This window comes from Silurus meridionalis, chromosome 20 (genome assembly GCF_014805685.1).
Source record: "Silurus meridionalis isolate SWU-2019-XX chromosome 20, ASM1480568v1, whole genome shotgun sequence".
NCBI lineage: Eukaryota > Metazoa > Chordata > Actinopteri > Siluriformes > Siluridae > Silurus > Silurus meridionalis.
The window spans coordinates 15301445-15327732 of NC_060903.1; the positions used below are offsets into that span (position 1 = coordinate 15301445).

Here is a 26288-nt window from a genome sequence, read left to right on the forward strand (position 1 = left end):
CACACACACACACACACACACATGTACAGTCATGAGCATGCAAACACACATGATGCAAATACACAATCACAATTGGGTGCACCATGAGCCTGCAAACACACACACACACACACAATCACAATCAGGTGCACAGATATACATGAACAGGGGCATGCAAGAACACACACTCACACAAACTGAGACACACAATTGGGTGCACACAAAAATTTCCATGTGCATGCGAATACACACAATTTTACACACACACACACACACACACACACACACACACACACACACACACACACACAATCGCAATCAGGTGCACAGATATACATGAACAGGGGCATGCAAGCACACACAATCACACAAACTGAGACACACAATTGGGTGCACACAAAATTACCATGTGCATGCGAATACACACAATTGCACACACACACACACACACACACACACACACACACACACACACACACTCCCAACTCCCATAGAATCATGAGCATGCAAACACACACACACACACACACACACACACACACACACACACACACACACAGTGTATAAGTGTAAGAGGTGGAGGAACACAAGGTCTGAGTTTGAGCAGAAGTGTTTGTGTAAAGTCGTGATTTACACTTGTCAGAGTCAGAAATCGAAACAAGTGTTTTTAGGTGTATCAGAGGACGATAATTAAGCCAGAAATAAAGAACCCTGATGGTGAATAAATAGTAATTAAAGCCTACTAATAAAATTAAAGGCCTTTTTATTACTTCAAGCTACCTCAGAAAAATGTTACTAACTGATAATAAAAGAAAAAAATCATCCTTTACAGGACTATTGTTTGAAGGACCAATGCTGAAGGGGGAAAAAAAAGGATTTGGTCATGTAATAGACCTCTTCACTTCAAATATTGTATTTTAACTCAGAAATTCAATGGTATCATTCAACCTCTCGACACAAACACCTCAGAGAGCGCACCCCCCTTTCATTAATAGGATTCAAATCATCTTATTGCCTAAACAGAGTCCCAGCAGACACGCTAGCAGCTATGTTGTGCTAGCATAAGCGCGCCTCATCGCACCCCTAATCATCGAATGTTTTGTGCCAATGTTTTGATGAGAATCAGCAGGCATTTCGATGGGAATGGGAATGTTCTAATCTGCTGGACTGTCTCGGCAGAGGAGAACGCTATTGGTTGATCGGTAATTATGGTTTTTTTAAACGGCTCCCTCAAGGCTGAACGAGAAAATCGGCTACGGAGCTGGAAATGTGGTTTCATGTGAGTGCTAGAGTTTGACGCTGCCTGTCTGGGATGAAGCGTACAAATAAACAAAGCAACAAAAATTGTTATGAACACCAAGTGCACTAAATTTTGTTAGACAGCAGCATTAAAATGTAAGACGTCCTTAACAACAAAAAGATGACTGCAGTAAGATGATCATCATCAGAACCTGGGAGAGGAATATTATGTCCAATCTTCACTTGTCCAGTTTCCAGAGTCGGAGCCTACCCTCACTCCAGATTCCTGAAACGATTTTCAGCTCACCATGGTTTTAAAGAGTAACTATTTGAGTTAGCAATCCTGCGATCTAAAAACCCTCAACACCAATCTCCCCATTGCCAATCAGTGAATTATTGGGACACAGTCTAAGAGGACCATCAGCAAGAAACTGATGGAAGGGAATATAGTTAGGGAAGCACAAAAAAGCAAGAAAATTGCTGGAAATTCAGCTATTCGGACTTCAAGTGGGAGTCCAGCACACCACCTAGGTGCCAGAAAAGTAGAGTCTTAACGCATCTCTTCCTGAGAAATGTTAGGACCAGCTGAGCAGTGGTAGAGGAAGGAATAAGTCTGGTACCACGCCAGGGAGGGGATATGGTTGCTGGTCTTTTTTTGGCTCTTTAGGTGAGCACCAGTGTTTTAAATCTAATATAGCTCCTGGAAGAAGGTGGAGGGAGCACGGTTGAAAAGAGTGGCTATGTGACTTCCAGTCATCTCAAACCCTCAACCCTAAACCCTCTCTTATTAACAAGGCATTTCCTCTTACATGACTAGCTGCTCAATGGATGTTTTTTGTGTTTTGCACCACTCTGAATATTATGCTTTGCAATGCTGACACACGATTGGCTGATCAGATATATTCACTCAGACACTAAAGTATTGGGGCAATTGACTTTTTTTGAGGTTCTTCCACAAAGCTGGAGGCACACAAGTGGGAGATGCAATCTTGTTCCAGCATGACCCTGTGCACAAACTGAGCTTCACGAAGATGTGGTTTATTTGGGTTGGAGTGAAAGATCTGGAGTGGCCTGCTAGATCTCTAACCTCAACCCTATTAAACCTTAAATTAAAATTTAATTTTGTCACATACACATTCATACAGAATACCACATATCGTCAAATGCTTCGGGATGAATTGGAGCTCCAAAGTCTAGTGGAACATCTTCCCAGAAAAATGGAGGTTATTATAAGGTGTCCACAAATGTTTCTAAATGAAAAAGGGTTTCAAGGTCAGTCTTTCTTACAGTATTAATCAGTTCGGCCGATGATAACAGATGTAACGAGTGTTAAAAATTGCTGCACGGGCACTGCGACATTATTTCTGTTTTGTTGTTCTTGTTTCCTCAGGAATTTGCATGAGTTTTATGAAAATTATAACTGCAGTATGGAGGGGGATAGATGAAGGTTACAAGCCCCTTACAGCGCTATCGCGTCGTGTTAATTACATTTGCAGATTGTGTCATTTTGAAAAAAAAAAAAACACCCTGGAACTCCTTAATAACCAAAACGCTCACTGAGTGGGGAATCAAATGTTCTGATAGGCGAGATGAATTTATGAATAAATATTAGCATTTAGGCTGATGGATAAGAAAAGATAGCTATAATTTTCTGTGTCCAATGTTGATTAGGGTTTATTATTTCGCCAATACGCTCAGATTTCTTTTTTTTTACACCTGTATTATATGATAAGGAAATGCTAATATCATTAGTGTTTAACTGCTCCTGCATTACAATCCAATGTTGTTTTTAGGCAAATCCGGGTCTGGAAAAATTAAGACTTCCTTTAGATTTATGGAATTCAGCAGATGACCTTATCCAGAGCAACTTACAGAAGTGCTTTGAAGTCTCTCTTGATAAATGTATTCTGATACTGGTTTATAGGGACATCGATTGAAAGGAATATCAGTAAGAAACTGATGAAAAGGAATATTTTTGGTTGGAAAGCAAAATAATCAAGAAAAATTGTTTATTTAAAGCTCGCTAGAAACTCAGCTGGACATCAAGCGGAAGTCTTGATGCCAAAATAGAAAAGTCTTTAAATTTTTTGTCTATTTGCCTTAACAAGGCATGTCCTCTTAAATAAATAGCTGCTCAATGGATGTTTTTTGTTTCGCTCTATTCTGCATATAGCTGCATGATATTATGAATTGCCATTCTTCCACATCATTGGCTGATCAGAAAATTGTATATGTCTTAGCAGATGTGTAGGAATATACACCACCAGACAAATGTTTAGCCACACCTTCTGCTTTAAAAGTTTTTTTTATATATATATATTTATATTTTTTTTACTGAAGACATTCAAGCTATGAAAAAACATGTATGGAATTATATAGTAAGCAAAAATGTGTTAAACAACTCAGAATATGTTTTAATATTTTTTTCACACCATCACACCTCTTCTTCCATGCTTCAACACAGGACCCACACATCAGGAACCCTCCGTTCACGCTTTCCATGTCTCACAAAGACACAGTGGTTAGAACCAAAAGTATCAAACTTGGACTCATCAGACTAAAGGACAGTGTACCACTGAGCTAATGCCAATTTCTTGTGTCTTTTGTGTTTCTCTACCTTATGTTGTTCTTCCAAAGTAATGGTGAAGTCGAACATGAAGCCCTAAACTATTTGCCACTTGAACTCTGAGAAGGGTTTATGTAAATCAGCAGTTTCTCAAGCTGTTAAATTAATTTTAATAAAATTATCCTCTGCAGCAGAGGTAGCTCTTGGTCTTTCTTTTCCTATTACGATCATCACGGAGCCTGTTTAATCATAGTGTTTGATGGTTTTGGAGACATTTAAACATTTAAAGTTCTTGAAATTATTCATCCCGACTGACTTTCATTTCCTAAAGAAATGATGGACTGTCTTTTTTCTTTACATAACTTAGTGTTTCTTGCCATAATATGGATTTGTACGGTAGTTGTAGTAGCACTAATAGGGTTAGGGTTAGTACAAAATGTAATCATACCCCAAATTTTGAAGACGTAGAACCCGTATGAATTGCCCCAGTCATCCCTTTCTAATGCGTAAACCTATTTTACATGCGTACATTAAATATTTGTGGATGTTATACACTTTTAAATCATTAATTAATAATTTTTAATATACATAATGTGATTGATGGCAATTCAGGTAAAACAAAAACCCCAAATAGTATTTTATAAAAAATTAGACACAAAAAAATCCTTTGTAGTGAGAACAGTGAAGAACCGAAAGCTCCTCTTATGCTATTCTGCCGCTCTTTGTGGTTCAATGCTCAATTCCTTCGAGACTGCACGAGCCATTCATCCCTCTGAATGTAAATGTCATGCCAAGAAAAAAAGGTAGGCATAAAATCCCGCCTTTGTCAAAAAAGAGGTTTGTGATGTGTGATGGATGCGGGTGAGACTGTGCGTACGCCACTCAGCTCGGAGAGCCACAGCCCGGGAGAGGCAGCTGGTCATGTCACGAGGGAACGGGCATTTATAAGGAAAATAGTTAAATGCCACAATTAACACATTGTCTGTTCATTTGTGTTGTGAAAATGTTTTATTCAGCGCATCAGACATATGAAGCTGTTAGACATTTCAGAGTGGACATTTTGGCCAAACCAACACAAACACACACGCACAGGTTCTGGCATTTTGAACAGGCCTACGAAATGCTAAAAAAAAAAAAGGGGGGGGGGGCATAAACTATATAATTGATTCATATTTATTTGTGCTTTTTACCTTAAAACTACTGCAAACATGTAGATACAGCACTTTATCTTGATTTATTTTATTTCGTTTTGCTCCTGTGGAGCTTTTCCTTCTTTTTTCATGGACTCAACTCAAAATGAACTACAAATCCCAGAACGCGTAGAATTGCGTCACCGTTTCCCCGGATGTTGATTTCGGAAGTAAACCGTATGAGCGCCTGCAGTGTAATGACACATGAGTAGAAGTAGTATGTATAAAAACTGTTGTTTATTTCATTTTATTTTATTTGTAAATTGAACTAGTGAAAATATTTATATGTATAGAGGGACAGGAGGAAGTAGAGCGGCAGATGGACTTCCGGTTTCCGAAGTTTGATTCGCTGTGAGTTATTAATATGAGTTGAAGTTGCTTCATAATTCGGATGATCTGTTTTTATTGCACTGCTTTTGGGATGTTTTATATTGTATTTGTTGTATATTTTTTAAAATTTTATTAATGAATAATACAAATACAAACTGGATACAGTAAAGTAGCTGATATTAAATATGGAGCTCAGCGATTTCTGATTATTACAGTCTATTTACAGAAAATGCATGCTTTTTTAAAAGGATAATGCACTTTTGTATTTTACAAAAACCCACCAGAAGTCTCTTGATTCTTTATTCTGATTGGTCAAAGTTGCTTCGTTTCTATAGACACAATTAATGCACTTACCGTTGCTATAGTAACAAACGCGCGTGTGCTTTTAAGACTAGTTTTGTAACCCGCCAACAGATGGCAGCACGAAGCTGCACGCACAGTCACATGAAGCACCGACCTTCATAAGTCAGTGTGCCAAAGACATTGATGTGATTTAATGATATACAGCAAGTTAAAACAAAGAGCAAACATGAAATTTTGTGTGAAACTGAGCAAATCTGCCACAGAGATGTTTGGCATGATTTGGCAAATTTACGGCGATGCTGCAATGAATCGTTCAAGGTGTTTTGAATAAGGCGAGAGTCAAGAGACGAAGAAAATCACTAGAAGCCAAAAAGTTGCCCTTTTGACAGCATTGCAGAAACATAGTGTGAATCGCAGAAAGTGCTTGACATGTTTAGAAAAGAAGACATCCAGGACACATTTTGAAAGTGGCAAAAAAAATAGTGGAAATAAAGTGTTTTCTTGTATAAAGAGCTATTTTTTGATTCAAACTTGTGTATTATAGCCAAGTTAATTTCTATAGTATTGGCCCTTTGAGAAGATACTAAAATGTTTGCTGAAATGTGAGAGGTGTACTTACTTTTTGTAAGATACTGTAAATATATATATATATATATATATATATATATATATATATATATATATATATATATATATATATATAATTTTATTTTAATTTTAGTTATATATATATATATATATATATATATATATATATATATATATATATATAATTTTAGTTTGAAATTATCCCAAACTTTGGCCCCTCGCTGTTTTCTCGCCATTTCCCTATTTTCAATCTACAGCTTCTTCTGTGTTTACCACTCTAGGGGTCTCATTTATAAACCGGGGGTACGCAGAAAACAAGGCTGATTCGCAAAGGTTGTGATTCATAAAAAAAATAAAAAACTTGACAGGAGAAAGTGTGCACCTGCAAGTAAACTATTAGCCCTGCATACTCACAACGTGGAAACACAGAAGGTGAGAAGTCAAATTGGTGACACAGATACACAACCTGTGCGTACACCATTTTCCACGCAAGTTTTCAGCCCAATTTATAAATGAGACCCCAGAGCGGTCCAGAGTTTAGTGGGTGGTGCCTCAGTAATAATGGTCAGTGAGGAAAAGCAGTTCTCTGTGTGTAGACTGAATTCATTTTTTATATTTGATTCACTTGAGTTACTCGAGAAATCGTTTTAGCCCTAACATATATATATATATATATGTGTGTGTGTGTGTGTGTGTGTGTGTGTGTGTGTGTGTGTGTGTGTGTGTGTGTGTGTAATGCTGTCAAATTTAAATGCTTTTAAGAAATAGTGTTAATAGTTTATTTTAAACAATGAACAAAATAGAAAGTAGATGAACAAAAGAGATATCCGATTAATGCAAAACAGCATTAATTCTTCCAGTTGCACTTGCACATGGTTTTTGAAGGAACTTGGCAGGAAGGTCGTTCCAGAAATCCCGGACAGTTAACCACTGATCCTCTGTGGATGTAGGCGACCTTAAATGCTTCTGTCTCTTCATGTAATCCTAGACAGACTCGATGATGTTGAAATCGGGGCTCTGTGGGGGCCAAAACTTTTACTTTCAGGACTCCTTGTTCTTCTCTATGCTGAAGATAGAATTTAATGACATTGGCTGTATGTTTGGGGTCGTTGTCCTGCTGTAGAATTAATTTGGGGCCAATCAAATGCCTCCCTGATGGTATTGCATAACAAAGTGTCCGCCTGTGTTTCTCAGCATTAAGTACACTATTAAACCAAATCTCCAACTCCATTTGCAGAAAAACACCACCATGCTTCACTGTTGCCTGCGGGCACTCATTGTACTGCTCTCCAGGTCTTCGGCAAACAATTTGCCTCCTGCTGCAGCCAAACATTTCAGATTTTGACTCATCAGCCCAGAGCACGCGCTGCTATTTTTCCGCTCCACAGTTTTTGTTTTCATGCAAAGTTGAGTCACTTAGCAGCGTCTCCATGTCAGAGGTGAAGCATTTTAACCACAATTCTTCCATAAAGACCATTTCTGGCCAGACTTCTCCAAACAGTAAATGGGTGTACCTGGGTGGTCACGCCAAATATTGGTTTGATTTTTCGATTTTTTCTGTTCATTTGTATTCCATTTTCTTAACTGGTAAAAACACTTTTACTTTTAAAAGCATTCTTACTTTGCAGCATTTTTTAACACCTGCCTAAAACCTTTGCACATTACTGTGTGTGTATATAAATTGAATGCGCAATTAAATCAGATTAGTCGGTTGATCTGCAGACTTTTTTTGAATAACAGAAAGGCTCAGAAAGTAGGTTCTAGGTTTCTATAGCAACAGCTCACACAATGGGCCACGCCCACCAAATAATCTAATAATACTAATTATAAAAATGTTTGTAATGGTTTTTAGGGGGTTTTTACAAATGTAGAGAAGTCTATACAATTAAGAACTGTTAACTGCTTCTAGTCGCTGATCGCAGGAAATAACAAGTAGTTTTGGACGTTTTACGACGTTGAATGTAACCGTAAACAGATTGAAGTATGGCAGGTTCTTTAATTATTGTTAAATGTTGGCAACTTTCTGAGAAATAAAATACTCCAGGGTATGCTGTTATGATTTTCCTTTTTTAACAACTTTGCTTTGCTTTGAGTTCCTTGCATGACCCTGCTATTGATTATTCTCCTATAACAGAACACCCCGCTGTGTTACTTTCCTTATTTATTCAATTGCATGCGAAGCCAAACGTAGTTACAAAAATGTAAAATATTGGCACCCCGAAGCCTAAACATATGTAAATTTGTGGTATTTTTTTTAGCACAATATACATTTATATATACGTATTTATGTACACATTTATAAATATTCTATAAAATATTAAATTAAAATATTTTCTTTCACAAAATCTCTGGTAATTCTTAAATAATAGATGCTTTGTGAATGAATATACAGGATTTGCTGTGATATCACCAAACTTTTGGGTCATTGTGTTTAAAGATTTCCTCATTTGTAACCTAATGGCAGAGGCAACCAGATATCCAGATTTCAGCTCGAAAGCTTTATAGGTCCACCATCGGAGAGAGTTTTGTTACTTGTCACATGCACAATACAGCACAGTGAAATTCTTTTTTACGCATATGCCAATGATGTTCGGAAGCTGGGGTCAGATCACAGGGTCAGCTGTGGAGCACAGAGGATTTAGGTCCTTGCCAAAGTGGCAGTTTGGTGATACTTGAACCTACTAGAACTAGTTACTAGATACTAGAACCTTCTGATCAGAACCCAGAGCATTAAGCACTGAGCTACTACCTTCCTATCAATTTAGTTATCCAAAGATTGGATTTTACTTGTAGGTAATTTGAAATTTGGTTTCTGACTGGCTCTTAAGAACTTTCATTTCGAGGGTGTCAATAATTTTGGAAGTTGGCTGTAAAAGAGTGAAAATTATGTGTAGTTAATAGGGGTGTAACTGTACACAAAATCGACGGTTCGGTACGTACCTCGGATTTTAAGTCACGGTTTGGTTTTATTTCCGTACAGTTTAAAGAAAGAAATGCAAAACATAAAATTGTTTGTCCTTTTTTATTAACGCAGTTTATGAATATTAACATTTGTGTACATCAGCAGTTTACATTTTTAAAACTATTTAAATACAATTGGATAAATTATATTAAAACTTATTATATTTTACAAAAAAACTAAGTGTATAAACATAAAATAGAGTAAATGAAATCAATTGTGTAATCAATTAAATTGCCAAAAATAAAATTGATTAAATACAATTAAATAAATGGAAAAATGTATTACCCATTTTGGGCAAAACAGAGGTGCATATAAGTGTGTGTGTGTGTGTGTGTGTGTGTGTGTGTGTGTGTGTGTGTGTGTGTGTGTGTGTGTTTTACTTAACTGTATACTTATTTCAACATACTTTAACAAATGTATTCATTCATTCATTCACTCCCTTGATTCTGAATTGTCAGGATTTTCTCCTTTTAAGAGAAATTCTTGAAGTTATACATAAAACGGAAAAGAAAACGCTAACTGTCCTAAATATGCAGGAAGTGGCAGCGATTTCTCGCATATGCAAAATTTTACAATTTTACAACGCACTACAAATCGTATTTCCAGTATGGAGTGAGTAGCCACAGTGACACTGCGCTTACTAATCTAATAAAAATATGAGGTCAGAGATGCAATGAGATTTTTAAAAGAAATGCTTGGTGTGCTGTATTGTTGCTGTTCTAACTCTTACTCTATGTGTGTGTGTGTGTGTGTGTGTATATGTGTGTGTGTGTTTGTCTCGCAGGTCATGCATGCAGCTCGGCCTGTAGGAATGTAGACAGCTGTCCTCCACCTCCAGCTTGTCCCCTATATGTTCCCTATCTATCTATTTATCTATCTATCTATCTATCTATCTATCTATCTATCTATCTATCTATCTATCTATCTATCTATCTATCTATCTATCTATCTATCTATCTATCTATCTATCTATCTATCTATCTATCTATCAGCTTAGTGCAGCTACTTCTTATTCATAGACTGTACAGATTCCTCTTCTTCGTTCTTCCCTATGATCACTGTTCTGGCCGTGACTTCCTTCGTGTCTTTGCACTGGCGTTGGTACAGGAGCAGCTCGCAAAACCATGGGCGAGGTGCAGCTCTTCCCATCGCTGCCGAGACAGAGTCCGAGTTGGATCAGTACGCCAAGGAAGTGCTGGACTTCAGCTCGCATTATGGTGGTGAAGGGAGCATGTCGTACACCATGTGGAACGCAGCCGGACCACCCAGCGTGTTCCCGAGCTCAGGGGACTTCACGCACACGGCTGTGTTCCGCACGTACGGACGCTGGTGGCAGGACGAGGGCGTAGCGCAGCGTTTCAGTCGCACACCGAGCTCCTTCCACAGCCGAGATTTCCTCGAGGTGACATTCGAGGAGCAGATTTTCCCGACCGCCGTCACCGTCCTGGAGACGTACCACCCCGGGGCCATCGTCCAAATACTCGCCTGCTCTCATAACCCCTATGCTGAAAGCCACACTACTGATGTCAGGTGAATATAAAAAAAAGAAAAGTTATAGTCCGAAAAATACGGTACATGGTTTGTGTGCCGATTACTCGTGAAATTGGTCTCACCCACTAGTAATGCATTCCCTCCAATGTTGAGATGACCTGGTTTTTTTTTGGTTTTTAAAGAATTACATGCCTGTTAAACCCTGATCAAAATTTGAACGACTTTTTTCCACTTGTTCTAACTGACACCCTTGACCATTTCTGCCCCAACTTGTGCTCAATGTTTGACATTTTCTTCCCTTTTCCTTCATTTCGTCCCAAAATATCAACAAATTTTTCAATTAGATTACAAATAACATAGTTCCTGATAATATACGAATATAAGAAGTCAATATCTCTAGTTCTCTATAGTGTTATTTATGTCTGTACTTTGAGAGTCACTAACAGCTGGAACCAAATTCCTTGTGTGTGTCAACACACTTGGCCAATACACCTGATTCTGATGATACATAGGATGAAGTTTCCTGAATTAGACCTGGTTCAGATTATTGATTTTATTAAATAAAAAAGAACACTGGTTCTAAACTGGTGTTTCGATGTTCTGGGGTTCAGATCACCAACCGTACAATACCATCCAGTCATGTCCAAGTTGTACACCATGTTTTTCATTCTTTCCAATACTATATGTAAGTATACGGCAATGTTCTGACAATGTCTTCTCGTTCCTTGTTTAGTGTGTGCAGGTGGGAGGTGCTGTGGGCGGGCGAGCCCACCAAAGTCACCAGTCCTCAGGCCCGGCAGTTTTGCCCTCCTATCCGTCAGATTAGCTTCGCTACTAATTTACTGCGTTTGGAATTCAACAGCTCCTTATTAGACTATTACACCGAGTTGGATGCCATCGTGCTGCGCGGCGTTCGCAAACGCGCTAGCGGCATCACGCCCGTCATCGCCAACACCTGTCCCGCCATCCTGAACACCACACAAGACAACCTCACCGAGGGCAATGGATACTTCGCCAAACTCCCGTACGAGGTGGGGATAACTGGCACAGCAATATTGCAGGGAAAAACTATGAATGATAGGAAGGTCACAAATGCCTAATTATTAATTAAGTTAAAATTGAAGTCCTCCACTGCAAATTTAGCTTGGTGCAGAGATATCAGGTAATTATGTTGGAAATCAGGAGAGCAGTTGTCTGTCTTGAAGACTTCACTGTGGTGGGAAACCTCATCCATATATTTACGTTTATATCATTTAGCAGAAACCCTTTTTTCAGAGCAGTTGAGGGTTAAGGGCCTTGCTCAAGGGCCCAGCAGTGGCAGCTTGGTGGTGCTGGGATTTGAACTTGTGACCTTCCGATCCAGAGTTCAATGCCTTGATTACTGAGTGTCCATCGTCCCCATAGTGACATCTTTCAAAAATGCTCAATATCGGCTTATTTCTCATCACATCAGACAAATTTTTTTGAAGACATTTTCAAAAACTTGAAATGTCAAACATCTATTAATGCTGGAACTGATGCTAAATAAAATTAACCGATAATTTCTTATAAATCACGAGTGAGAATTCAGCAATCCTCCATTTTCTAACCAAAATGTCTATTAGAGGAGAAACATGGCCCTTATCCAGAGAGAGACTTACATCTAATCAGTTGATTGGTGGTGCTGGGATTTGAACTTGTAACCTTCCGATCCAGAGTTATGAATGAACGACCAGCTCGATCACGCTAACATTAGGCTATAACTAGGCCTCTGATATAACTAGCCTTCTCATCATACAAGCAGAGGTCAGTTCAGTTCAGTTCATTTAAAACACACCAGTGCTTCATGGCCGAGATCCAAAAAGACTGCACTTCTTTGTTTTGTTTGCGTTCGACAGGACGTGCTTCAAGTTTCGACTCGACTCCCCATTACAGCATGTTTATCATCATTGTTTGATCATTAGGACGTCACTTTCCAAACAGCGGCACGATGCGCCCTGCTCAGATCTTCTAGCCAGACCGCTAGCGCTTCATTATGTCTGTAATGCGACACGTGCTATTACGCGTCAGCCGATACCGTGTCTGACACGTTCCCGCTCGTTTTCAGATACAGGATTCTTGAGCATTTTGTTTCCCAAGGACTTCTCATTTCTCGGGACCTACGAAGCCGAATATACACTTTAATCCCAGAACACTCTTGCGGCATCATTATTTATTCTTCCTTGTATGTATTTGAACACCGCAGACAGAAACATGTAACATTTAGTTGCGTCTGCTAAGTTGTGTTTCTGTTCGAACAAATTAAGTGCGGCTTCAAACGCATACTTATGGCAATGTTACAGGACATGATGGAAGCCGTATCATATTATACAACAGCCTAATTCATGTTATCACACGATTTTAACTGTCGACCAAGCGGTATAACAGACTTGTGGTTTAATTGACATCATCAGCTGTAAAAAAAAAAAATTTTATTATAAAAAATAAATAAATATACAGATATAGTTTAAAACACGTAAAATCTTATGGTCAGTTGTTCATAAACTTTCCACAGTGTTTGCGGCTAAAAGGCACGTCAAGAAATGTTTTGTATTCATTCGAGTGGTGTTCGAAAAGCCACACGTGAGAACTTTGTTCTTGAGATGGTGAATTGAAAATGTCTTTTCGGATTTGGTGCTGCCCCATTTGCGTCATCTTTGAAATTAATTTCTGACCAGCGCAAAATTTTACATTTTTTTTTTATTGCAAAATGTCGACCCTCTAATTATACCCATGTCTAAAAATCTTTCCAGCTGATCCAATTGATTGTGAGCCACTTAGCCGTGCCGGATCTGTGTCGCCTGGCTCAGAGCTGTAAGCTCTTACAGCGCCACTGCTACGACCCGCTGCAGTATATCCAGCTCAGCCTGCAGCCATATTGGTCCCGCTTGAACGATCTGTCTCTGGCACACTTACAATCCCGCTGCACACTCCTTCAGCGTCTAAACATGTCCTGGACCGGAAACAGATCAGCTATCTCGCCCACTGGATTCTGTAGGTGAGATGGTTCAAGAAGGATGTACACACTTTAAACACCAAGTGCCTATATTAAATCATGTTTCATACTGTCTTTCCACTTCTGTCTTTCTCTTTTTTACACTCTCTCCTTTCTTTCAGTTTTATCAGGGCGTGCGGCGCGAGCTTGGTGTGCTTGGAGCTCTCGTGTTGTCACTACGTGAACGGAACGTGCCTGGAGGCGATCGCGCAAACGTGCACGAGCCTCCAGGAGCTCGACCTCGCGTCGTGCGATCGTCTCGAACCCCAGGCTTTCGTGCAAATCGCAAAACTCGTTCGTCTGCGCCGACTTGTCCTGTACCGCACCAAGATCGAGGTGAAGCTACAAGCACAGACATAAGACTTAAACAGTTCTAATCGTCATGTCAACTCTGCGCTTATGTTCAGCCTGAGATAATAATGGCTTCGCTGTCAGTGGTGGACAGTAAGGAAGTAGCTTTTTCACGTATCTGTACTTTACTGAAGTATTTCTATTTGGGGAGACTTTAACTTTGACTTCACTGCATTTCAAAGTCAAATATCTTTACTTTTTACTCAACGAAATTTTCCGAAATCAGTCATTCCTTTTTATTTATGAGCGGATAAAAACTTAACTGCTCAAACACGCAGCAATCCACCAATCAGGGTCGAGGACGCGCTCTGTTTTCAACTTGTTTTGATTGGCGCTTGGTGTATCTACTGATCACCAACATACAGTTCAGCAGCAAGCAAAAAACTACTTTCGGCTTCTCCCATTAGGGGTCATTTTACGCTGGATCCCCTTCCTAATGCAACCTTCCCCATTTATCCGGGCTTGGGACCGGCACTAAGAGTGGCTGGGGTTGGTTCCCTGACCAGGGATCGAACCCGGGCCGCAGCGGTGAGAGCGCCGCATCCTAACCACTAGACCACCAGGGGACCTAGTTCAACAGCAAGCAAACATTTTGAAAATAATAAATGATTGAAGAAACACCCGACTCGAACTCGCCACAACACTCGTGACTTTATTTGCGCATTTTTTTCTCAAGTAGTTAAAAAGAAGATTTTGGGCTCATGATCATTTTAATAAATATCAGTCAATGTTTGAATCGTTAATATCATTCTATTAATAGATCAGTGTGCTAAGAGCAGCATTACAGTCTTTTCACATGAACTGAGTTGATTATTATTATTTAATAATAATTATAATAGGAACATTATAGCCATCATAAATCATATTACTATGAATCTTATACATTTGAAGGCAAATACTTTTACTCTAAAGGAAGCACTTTTGCTTTTACTGGAGTAATATTTTGCCTGGTGTATCTCTACTTTAACTTGTCCATCACTGGGAGCAGGATTGGATCTTCTAGTTGAAGTGAAAGGAAAAATTTTACTGATTGCTGTCTCCAAGAGTGACACTTTTCTTTAAACCTCTAAGACAGTTCTGGTGCACACACGATGGAGCTGAATGTGTGCATTCAAGAATTAATTTTAATATCTTTGTAAATAACCTGTCAGAATGAAGAGTCATTCTGAGAATCAGCAGAAGTCTGCATCTTTGTGGTGAGAGTAGTTTCAGGATCCATGTGGCAGGATTGAAAACTTGTTCAGCCATATGTGGTTCTTCTCCTAAAATGTTACCACCAAGTTGTTGGCACACAATTGTATAGGATGTCAGCGGATGCACTAGGAGCATGGAGACCCAAACCTGTTCCAGCATGATGGTGAAGCCAGATCCATGAAAATATGCTTCACATGTAAGATCTTGAGTGGCCTTCAAAAGAGCTTAAACAATATTAAACACCTTTGGGATGAACTTTAATGCTGACTGCACCCCAGGCCTCTTCACCTCACCTACCTGACTTTACTAACAGTCCAAAATCTAGTGGAACATCTTCCCAGAAGAGTGGAGGTTGCCAAATGTGTATGGGATGTTAAAAAAAATACTAATCTTATGGTCAGGTGTCCACAAACTTTTGTCTGTGTAGGCAGATCTGTGAAAACGGAATCGTTATGAGATAAATAATCATTATAACATTATAAAACTCTTATGAATAAGTTTTATAATGTTTTTTATTCCAGATCATTTTCCTGTACCGTGGACAAACCGGGTTAGAACGGCCCCTTAATGCCTTTTTGTAGTACAAAACCGATCAGTGCATGGTGTTTTGGGGCATTATTTACTTACACACACACACACACACACACACACACACACACACACACACACACACACACACACACACACACACACACACACACACTCTTTCTCTATATCTTTATCTCTGTAAGCTATATCCATTCCACTCTCAAATTATACTGTCACTGCTATAATTAACACATTTCTTTTTTTCTTCATCAGCAGAATAAGAGATGTACAGTCAAAAAACATCACCACACACTCTCACACACACACACACACTTACACACACACATACACCAGGACGTGTTTGAACTCGAGCTCAGAACAATAGCTCTGTTCTCTCAGCTTAAACAGAGATGTGTGTGTTGTTTTTTTGTTTTTTTTACTTACCAAGTCTGTGTGAAAATTAAATATTAACCCCCTCACCCACCCACCCCAAAACCGAAATTAGAAACCCACTTGTTATGAATCCCGGTTTTAGTAATATCTGCCAGACCATGAAGTCACATTCTAGTTTCATTTTGACATCTCTGTTTTTCATAACCAGGGTTTCTCAGCCTTTTGCGGTTCACGGCTCTGTTTTCTTGCACGACTTTATAAAACGTGTTTTGTTCTGGATGTCCTCGGTTCAGGGGTCACGAATACAATCGGAGCACGCTAGCTTTCATTTCGGCAGTGTAACAAACGCTGATGTTTAGGATCGAACGGTTCTGAAGGTATCAGCTACTAGATTTATATTAATGCTCCTGTTCTAACATGGGATTTTAAATTGTCACCGATGCGGGTTCATTGCGGAGATGCTATTTAACTTTGATGGAAGGAGTCTCCAGTGTCAGTAGCTTGTAAGACAAAGAGGTTATGCTGTTTATTTATTTTCCATCAGAGGGACATCATCATGGGTGAGAAAATGTTTTCTTTTAGGAACAGGACTATATTTGTCAACAGATAATAAAAAAGTGGATGCGATTGATCGATTTTAACGTTACCTTTAAAACTTTATAGAAGCGATTTAATAGAATAATAACTTCATAATATCAGTATGCTATTAACTAATGGAAATAAAACGCCTTTTGTGGGTGTCACGTCGTTAAATGTAATTATAGATAAATTCATAAAAAATCTACGAAAAAGAAATTTCCTCAATAAAATATTTGTACGCATTCAGAGTGGTCAGAGTCCGACTCGATTCTGATTGGTTGGAAGGTGTGTTCAAATCGTTTCTGATTGAACAGTTTAAGCAGCGTGCTATATTAACACGTTGCTTTATAATCAGCTGTAACGGTAGTAACATATAGTCTCAGTTCATAAAGTGGGATGCAGCTATTGTGAGACATTTCTGAATGACCACATTGAGCGTAATTGTTGATTCTTTTATTTGTAAATATAAATATTGTAAATGATAAATAAGCAGAGGCACAAGATGAATTTGAAGGACTGGAGGAGGTAACGAAAAATGGCACAAGCAGCTAACACCAACAGCTTTAATATTAATAAAGAGGGTTTAGATACATGTACAAAATCATGGAGACACCTGACCTTCTCAGCCATATGTGGTTCTTTTCCATACTGTTATCGCAAAAAATTTTCCCTTCACTTGAATTAGGATTTCCAAACCTGCTCCAACATTACAATGCCCCTGTGCACAAATCAAACTCTATGAAGATATGCTTTGCATGGGTTGGAGTGAAAGATCTCCTGCTACAGAGCTCTGACCTCAACCCTATTGAACACCTTTGGGATGATTTGGAACGCTGACTGCACCCCAGGTCTCCTCACCTCACCTACATCAGTACTTGACTACTAACACCCTTGTGGCTGAATGAGCACAAATTATCACAAGCACTTCACAAAATCTAGTGGAACATCTTCTCAGAAGAGTTGATGGAAGAGAAAACTGGGACTAAATGTAGAATGTGATGCTCAAAAAGCACCATATTTTTATCCGGAAGCTTTTGGCATTATAGTGTAATTCACACATACACATTCTCTTTCTCTTTCTCTATTTCTCTGTTTATTGCTTTGATAAAAGTTTATTCCGATTTATTAAAATGTTTTATTTAAGCAGACTTCTAGATCCGTGTACATACAATGAAATCTGTTTCACGTCAGCGGTTATTCACCTCCGGCATGCATTCAAATAAGATAACGCTGCCATAGCTGTGCCGTATCCCTTTCTGGATTTAAATAGGAAATAATGAGTTTCTATTCAGCTATTGGTAATAAAACAGGCTGCCTGATTGAGCCGTGCTAATGCTCTTTTTGTTTTTGCTGTGTGTGTCTTTAGCAAACAGCTATACTGAGCATCCTGACGTTCTGTACTGAACTGCGACACCTCAACTTAGGCAGCTGCGTGATGGTGAGTTATTTATTTTTTTTCTCTCCATCTTGTTCTTCCATTTTTGAATATTCCCGAAACACACCGATATGCGCACAGTGTGACCTTTCTTGAATAATGCCCCAGCATTAGTACAAAGAGTTCTTTTTTTTCTAGCTGAAGTGTCGATGAGAAAGCCACTATTTGGCTCTAAGAATCACTAAATTGTCTAATGTACGTGTTTTTTTTTTTTTTTTTCCTGAACTAAACTCTTTATTTTCTGTCTAAGGAGTCTGCGTTTTCAATCCAAAGAACAATTTCTGTCCAAAAAAAAATAAGGCCTATTATTTCAGCGAGCACATTTCACTGTCTCTGTGTTCAGGGCTATATTTTAGTGGTGATTTGGCAAAAATATTATATCCCCATTCTGAAGGATGTTTCTTTGACACAAGATTTATATATGTATATATATATATATATATATATATATATATATATATATATATATATATATATATATATATATATATATACACCGTTATGCCATTATGCCATTATAACATTATGAGCACTGAAATGAATCAAGTGAACATTTTGTCCTCAAAGTTGACATGCTAAAAGCAGGAAAAATGGGTAGACGTAAGGATTTGAGCAAGTTTGACAAGGGCCAAATTGTGATGTCTAGACGGCATCTCCAAAACTGCAGCTTTTGTAGGCTGTTCCCGGTCTGCAGTGGTCAGTGTCTATCAGAAGTGTTTCAAGAAAGGAACAGTGGTGAACTGGGGACAAAACTGTAGAAATGAAACTTGGATATATTTTATTGCAGTCAATGTGCAGCTTGTATAGCAGTATAGATTTACTTGTCTTCTGAAACTCATCATACAGCCATTATTGTTTAATGTAAAGTAAAGTAAGGTGAGGTGAGAAGGCCTGGGGTGCAGTCAGCATTTCATCTCAAAGGTGTTGAGTTGGGTTAGAGATCTATAGCAGGCCACTTAAGATCTTCCACACCAACCCATGTAAACCATATCTTCATGGAGCCGGCTTTGTGCACAGGGGCATTGTCATGCTGGAACAGGTTTGGGTCTCCTAGTTCATGTGAAGGGAAAATGTCATGCTACCACATCGAAAGACATCCTATACAAATGTGTGCCTCCAAATTTGTGGTAACTTTCGGACCAACATGTGGTGGGAAAAGTCAGGCATCCCAATACTTTTGTCCCTACAGTGTAAATGGACACGTTTGATCATTTTCCATCAACAACCTTGTGTTTATATTTTGCCAAATGATACCCTTTAGTTTGTGTCTTTCCAGATTGAGGACTATGATGTGGTGGTGAGTGTGTTAAGCGCCCGCTGTCGTTCCCTCGTGTCTCTGGATCTGTGGCGCTGCAGGAGTCTGAGCGAGCGCGGCCTCGCCGAGTTATTGTCCGGCTGTAGCGCTTTAGAGGAACTCGACCTCGGATGGAGCTCCGCCCTACACAGCGGCTCCGCCCTCCACGGGGCGTCTGCCTCGTTCAGACATGCAGCGCGCAGACTGAGCCGTCTGCGCAGACTCTACCTCACCGCTAACCGCAATATCTGTGACGCAGACCTGGAACACATCGCAACGCAGTGTCCTGCACTGGAGCACCTCGATATACTGGGTGAGGAGAAATTTTCAATCATACACACTCACACAGTTTCTAGATCAGTATAACACCTTTATACTATGATATACTATGCCACAGAGAATTACAGAATTTCTTTCTCTGAAATGAACATGCAGGGTTCCTACACATTTTGGAAAAGTATAAAAAAGTACTAAAAGTACTAAAAGTTGGGGGGGGAACCACTTCAAACACTTCCAAAACACTTAAAAAACAGCGTTTTCGTCTAAAAACGCTCCGCGTCCACGATTTCATCCACACTGAAACGTCTAAAAATGCTCATGTCCCTGAACTGTGCTTGAGCAAAACATATTTAGTGAAGTCTGCATATTTGAGTCTGGAAAAGTATGGAATTTTAAAAATAAAAAAGGTGTAGGAACCCTGAACATGTGACAGAGGTGTCTGGTCATCGCACGTGTGTGTGTGTGTGTGTGTGTGTGTGTGTGTGTGTGTGTGTGTGTGTGTGTGTGTGTGCACATGCAGGTACACGGTTAGTGAGCCCGGCTGCTCTACGCAGGCTGCTCCAGTCATGTCCCCGCCTGCGTCTGCTCGACGTTTCCTTCTGCTCCCAGATCGACACACGGACAATACAAGAGCTCAGCGCGCTTTTCCCAAACGTCTCCATCAAAAATAGCTTCACCCAGTGACCCCTGATCTTTAACTCTACTCACTTTGATAACATCCTGATCAGTGGGCACTAGGACCCTGTGGTCTGGCGTTAACAAAACGGACACCCAACTGAACACGAACATAAAACTGGAAGGACTCAATGATGCACTGGGTCATATGAGACAGTGAAACACAGACTGGTTGAGAAGTTACTCAGCACTCAGGATCTCAGCATCCTCTTGCTGTGTGTTTTTTAGAGATCAGTCATGACCTTTGATCTCATCAATAAACACTGTCTTAACACTATCTTGTGTTAATGTTTTAATGTGAATATTCTGGAAACAGCGCTTTTTACCAGGCTCAAGTATTTACTAGAGTAAAAATGCACAAAAGAAGTAATTATTGTAGTAAATGATCACTAATTCCACATTATAATCAAGATTGGATCTGTCTTGCAACACTAACTAGAGAATAAACTAGAACATACCTCCACCAGTCGGGGGCGCTGGTTAAGAGTTTACATACCATACTGTATACAGTGTTATTGTGAATCTTATGCGAATATACTGGAGGTTTTTATTTTTCAGATAATTCATTATAGATCAGCTGCAAAAGCTATGGATAATAATTATTGGATATCCAATCTATTGGACATCTCATTTCCTGGACATCAAGTCTATTCTACATTCAATCTCTTGGATCCGATCAAGTATACATCAAATTTATTGCACATTCAATCTATTGGAAATCTAATCTATTTAACATCTAATCACTTGGACATCAAATCTATTGAAGATCTAATTACTTGTACATCCAATCTTTTTTTACATCTAATCTATTGCACATCAAATTTATTGAACATCTAATCGATTGTACATCCGATGTATTGTACACTTTATATATTGAACATCTAATCTCTAGATCAAATCTCTAGGAAATCAGATCTCTTGGGCATTCATTCTCTTGCTCATCAAATCTTTTGTACATCAGATCTTTTGGGCATCTAGTCTATTGGATATCCGATTGCTTGGACATCTATCTATTCTTTTGGACATCTAATCTATAAGACATACATGTTTTGGACGCAGCCCTGTGGTACTAATAGTTTTATTTCTGCGATGGGTTTCTTGAGAATTGAGTTGCATTGGACTAAAGCTAGGAGTTAACACATGCCATCAAGTGTGTGTGTGTGTGTGTGTGTGTGTGTGTGTGTGTGTGTGTGTGTGTGTGTGTTTGCCCTAAGCTATTGTATTTCCTATCAATAAAAAGCTGTATTCTAAACAGTGTGCCAGTGCCTTATACGGAAGAAGAGATACTGTGTGTGTGTGTGTGTGTGTGAGTGTGTGTGTGTGTGTGTGTGTGTGTGTGTGTGTGAGAGAGAGAATACACTGTTGTGAGTGTAATAAATATGAACGGTATGGATGTCTTTCTCTGTGTTTCTCGTATTTCTCAAAATGTCTTCAGCAAACCTTTAAAGTCAATTGAAGTGCAATCAAAGTACAAATGACACAAAAGGATAAACAGCCCAAGCGTAGGTTTTGTGTGTTTTGCCATGAAAGAGGCAGCTTTTCTGTTTACCGTCCTCACTATTCGAAAGAGAAAAGAGATGCAGCATGATTACAGGCTAGAACGACTAGACTTCAGGGGGGGGACAGGACAAAATAGCAATCAGGTATAGTGTTGCGTATATATGTCTTTCACTGTTTGTTGCTTTTGTGTATGTGTAATCATTTCATGATGAGACCCCCTGCTAACAGGCGCAACCATGATGGTTTCAACAGCAACGGCGAGTGAAGAGACGATGTTTGGGTAGATTTTAGTGGCACTGGATAACGTTTATATCGCCCAGTATTGGATGAGGTACACAATATGATATTCCGAAACAAAAGTATTGCAGTAACACAATTGTATAGGATGTCTGTGGATGCGGTGGCATGAAATATTCCCTTCCTTGAACTAGGAGATTCAAACCTGCTCCAGCAGGACAATGCCTCTGTGTGCACAAAGCCAGTTTTATGAAGAAATGCTTTACACCAGAGATGTTCCATCTTTTCCACAAAGGGCCGCTTTACATGGTTTGTAGTGGAAAATGTATAGAAACTATAGAGCTTGAACCCTATTGAACACCTTTGGGATGAATTGCAACGGGACCCCAGGCCTCCTCACCTCACCCTACATTAATATCTGACTTTACTAACACTCTTGTAGCTGAATGATCACGAATCTCCACAAACACACTCCAATGTCTAGTGGAACATCTTCCCAGAAGAGTGGAGGTTGTTATAAGAGCAAATGTGAAATAAGATGTTCAAAAAGCGCCTGTCTTATGGTCGGGTGTCCACAATCTTTTAGTCCATAAATTGTACGTTGATCCTGTACTTAATTAAACGTACTAACCTCCTGCTTAAACATGCCTCCAGTAAAAGTACACTAGCTTTTGAAGTGACCGGCGTATGGAAAATAAAAATAATGATCTATGAGAACTTTTTGAATAAAGGATGCAGTTCGGCGATCCATTCTCCTGGACCATGTTTTGAGAAAGTGTCGTGTAGTTACAGCCACACAGTGAGAACACACTTATTCCACACACTCTTACTAGAATGATGGTTAGGCTTGTGCTTTCACCACAGCTTCTCGTTTTCTAGGAGACCCAAACCTGTTCCAGCATGAAAATACCCCGTGCACAAACCCAGCTACCTTTTCTAAATTTTGCAATGCAGTTTTAACATTACTGAAACCTCATATACAGTGGCACTTTGTCTTTTCTTACAAATTACAATGTTAGTTTCAATTCTGATTGTTATAAAACAAAGTCTTGGTGGAAAAAACAAAGATCCTGGCAACCCTGTTATTTACCTTGTTTTCTGCTCCATCTCCCTTTTATGTTAATCGAGTAAGCGTGGGGCAGCGTGATTCTTGTCCCAATGGGCCTTCATTAATGCTGTTTGCAGTTCCTATTTGTGGCCACTAGCCGTAATGAAAACTCTGGTGGGCAGTGAGCAGATAGAAGGTGGAATAAATCTTTTAAAGCATTGCTCAGTCGAAAAGAATTAGCCATTTAAAGAGTGCATGGAGTTGCAAAGGATGACACTGTAATGAACATTGATGTTTGTTGATCAGCTGATGTACAGTGAGAGCTTGTGTTTTATATGATACACAACACAGGGTTTTTAAAAAGTTTCTTGTCATTTCCCATCAGCCCTAATGCCTCTAATTAACTGTACACTTTTTAGTGAAAACCGCATATCTTGTACTTTCCTCCAGGGGGCACTAAACAATACAGAATCATTTTCCATACCTTATTTTATTGGAAAAAAAAAAATTGTCTCGGTATCTTTTTTGTGCATTTCATTTTTACTGGAGAAGGCCTTAATAGTACTAAATCTGCCAGACTACACATTATGAAAAATTATGATTGAATATAATAATAGTTAAAGTAAAAACTGTACAATTTTCTGACAGTGTATGATCTTCTTACAATAGTGCTGCAGTGCTTATTCACCAACTTTAATAGGTCAAGAGAAACCTATCTATCTATCTATCTATCTATCTATCTATCTATCTATCTATCTATCTATCTATCTATCTATCTATCTATCTATCTATCTGTCTTTCTGTCCTCCTATCTATCCTCTATCAACAGATTAAGTATGTCATATCTCAAACAGAAGCTGTGCTGGGTTAGACTGCTGAACTACAATCAGTTTTTCAACGATTATCAGTTCAAGATCCTAAAATTCTTCTTTCAGCCCTTAAAACTGACCATTTATAATCTTTTTATCTCCCGTGTCACCCTGGCTATGAGATTGCATCCTCATTCTTTTATACCAGCACTAGGAGCATCTAGAGAACGCCTTGCAAAATTAGAAATAAACAGTTTTAAACCAATGAACACTGTGACAATCGGTACAAATCAAGAATCACGGTGAGAGTATTAAAAAGTAATATATTCCTTCTTTCCCTCCAATCTCATCCACACCTTCATCGCCTTCTTTCTCTAGTTTCGCTTAATTCTCTCCTACACTAAATTCCTACATCATTGTTCTTGAACGGTTCTTGGTCAAGGTTTATGGTTCCTTGGAGAACCTTTCCAACTGCACATGTGCTTTTTTATTGCGGGACAACTTTCAGATTATGGTACTGTAATAAAAAAGGTGAGTTGAATATGATAAATGTCAGGGTTTGACTTCCTGGAGGAATCAATTAGGGTCTTGGAAAACAGGTCATGAGTGGTTTCGGAAAAGGTCTTTTATGGCAATAAACAAAAAATTGTTCTTTGGGGAACCAAAAATTGTTCTTTGGTGTCATCACTGGGAAAAAAAAAAACAACCTTTTTTGTCTTCGTTGCACCTTTTTTTTTTTGTGTTTGAAGGTTCTACTTCATTATTTACAGTTGAATTGACCTCAGCATCAGAAGAGAACGTATTTTCTCTAAGTTTCAGGTCACTAACTCAAACTCCCAGACATTGCCTTCCAACATGGCTTCGCTGGACTCCCAACACACACTTCCACGTTCATAATCACCCTAATACTGATCAGTTACACCTGTTTCCAAATGCACTCATTGCAGCCCTCATTCATTCAGATCACTGTGGAGTATATGTTCAGTTCTCTCTGCCATTTCTATGCCTTTGTTTGAGGTTTTGTTTTCCTACTTTTTTCATGTTTCACATTCTCTTTATTGTTTTGCCCAGATCATGTTGTCTGCTGATTAACTGACCCACACTTCTTGTACATTGACAGTATTTGGATTGCGATTTGGATCTGTGTGTCATCGTAATCTGCATCTGTATCCACCATCGTCCTCATTACAAGACACTAAGAACTCCTTCACTCATAATACCTACACTTATTATTATAACCTGGTTTATGCTCAATCCCTCCTAAATGGCCTATTCTGGTTATTTCTGATTACACAGGTCGGGTTTAATTCATTTCCTCAGTGCCAAAGTGATATTTTCGCAATGAAACAACTTTTCAACACTTCTTTTAAAAGAGATTCAGGACCTGGGAATACGTCCCGATCGCACAAAAGTAGGTTCTGGAGCTTTGGAGGAGTTAAAGATCTGTGTGATTTATACCATAAATGTACATGGTCTGTACAGTACCCTCTCTGGACAGTGTCCACTCACTGGTTTTGGTTTTGTTCGTTTTTTTATCCTTTTTTGCAGAATAATCGACAAGTTTTGGATGTAAACAGAGTGTCATTACAAGGCAAAGAAATTAGAAATGAATGTGTTTTTAGCTTCTGTTTTGCTTCTCTTTCTCTTTCTCTCTCTCTGCTAGTCCTGCCTCTTTCTCCTAGTAGACATTAGTCTCAGTTTGCCACGAATGCTCCATTAGATCTCCATTACATTCTCACTGAAACTGTCATATTTTCAGCATCTTACATCCAAAACACATCAGTTACATCCAGCTCTAACAACCGGTGCTTCTTTTTTGTCCTCAAAAGCTTAAAATTCAAGACATGTTCCATCCTGACAACAACATCCTGACTGTCCCCACATCTCTATCATCCAGCACAATGAGTTCTATGATTTTGTAACATCCAGATGTCCCAGTATTTTCCTGGCTGGTTGCAGAAAGAGGTGGAAAAAGTTTTGAAAAAAAGTGTGATCAAGAAATGAAAAAATTTGTTGTGCAGATTAAATCTGTGGGCTGTTAATAAGTCGAGTGCCTGGGAATGGTTAGAAGGGTCTTCTTATTCATCAGGCATTTTATTTATATATATATATATATATATATATATATATATATATATATATATATATATATATATATTGTAGAAATTGTAATACTGGGAAGTGTAGATTGTTGGATTTTATGCTTTATCATTAACATATTTTATGGGAACACTGAGATTATTATTATTATAATTATAATAATTATTAATATTATAGTCCTGTAAAGCATTTAGAATGAAAAAGT

At 38.8% G+C, this 26288-nt stretch overlaps 1 protein-coding gene across 2 annotated transcripts; it reads left to right on the plus strand.

Annotated features, from left to right (window-relative positions):
- The first annotated feature begins 5137 nt into the window (after nt 1–5137).
- fbxl4 (F-box and leucine-rich repeat protein 4) lies at nt 5138–20666 on the plus strand. Of its 2 annotated transcripts, none has more exons than XM_046877052.1 (8): nt 5138–5325; nt 9942–10687; nt 11382–11679; nt 13420–13664; nt 13784–13997; nt 18073–18144; nt 19403–19748; nt 20235–20666. In XM_046877052.1, the coding sequence occupies exons 2-8, from the start codon at nt 10209–10211 to the stop codon at nt 20396–20398; spliced, it is 1818 nt and encodes a 605-aa protein (XP_046733008.1). In that variant the 5' UTR covers nt 5138–5325; nt 9942–10208; the 3' UTR covers nt 20399–20666. The 2 variants fall into 2 exon arrangements, with proteins under 2 accessions (XP_046733008.1, XP_046733009.1); XM_046877053.1 differs by having other exon boundaries at nt 19418–19748.
- The last annotated feature ends 5622 nt before the right edge of the window (nt 20667–26288 follow it).

Excerpts from the sequence above, each read along its gene's own strand:
- fbxl4 (XM_046877052.1), top strand. The coding sequence starts at position 10,209 with ATGATCACTGTTCTGGCCGTGACTTCCTTCGTGTCTTTGCACTGGCGT. Across the intron at positions 11,680-13,419 it reads TCGCCAAACTCCCGTACGAG|CTGATCCAATTGATTGTGAG; the intron begins GTGGGGATAACT and ends AAATCTTTCCAG. Across the intron at positions 19,749-20,234 it reads GGAGCACCTCGATATACTGG|GTACACGGTTAGTGAGCCCG; the intron begins GTGAGGAGAAAT and ends GTGCACATGCAG.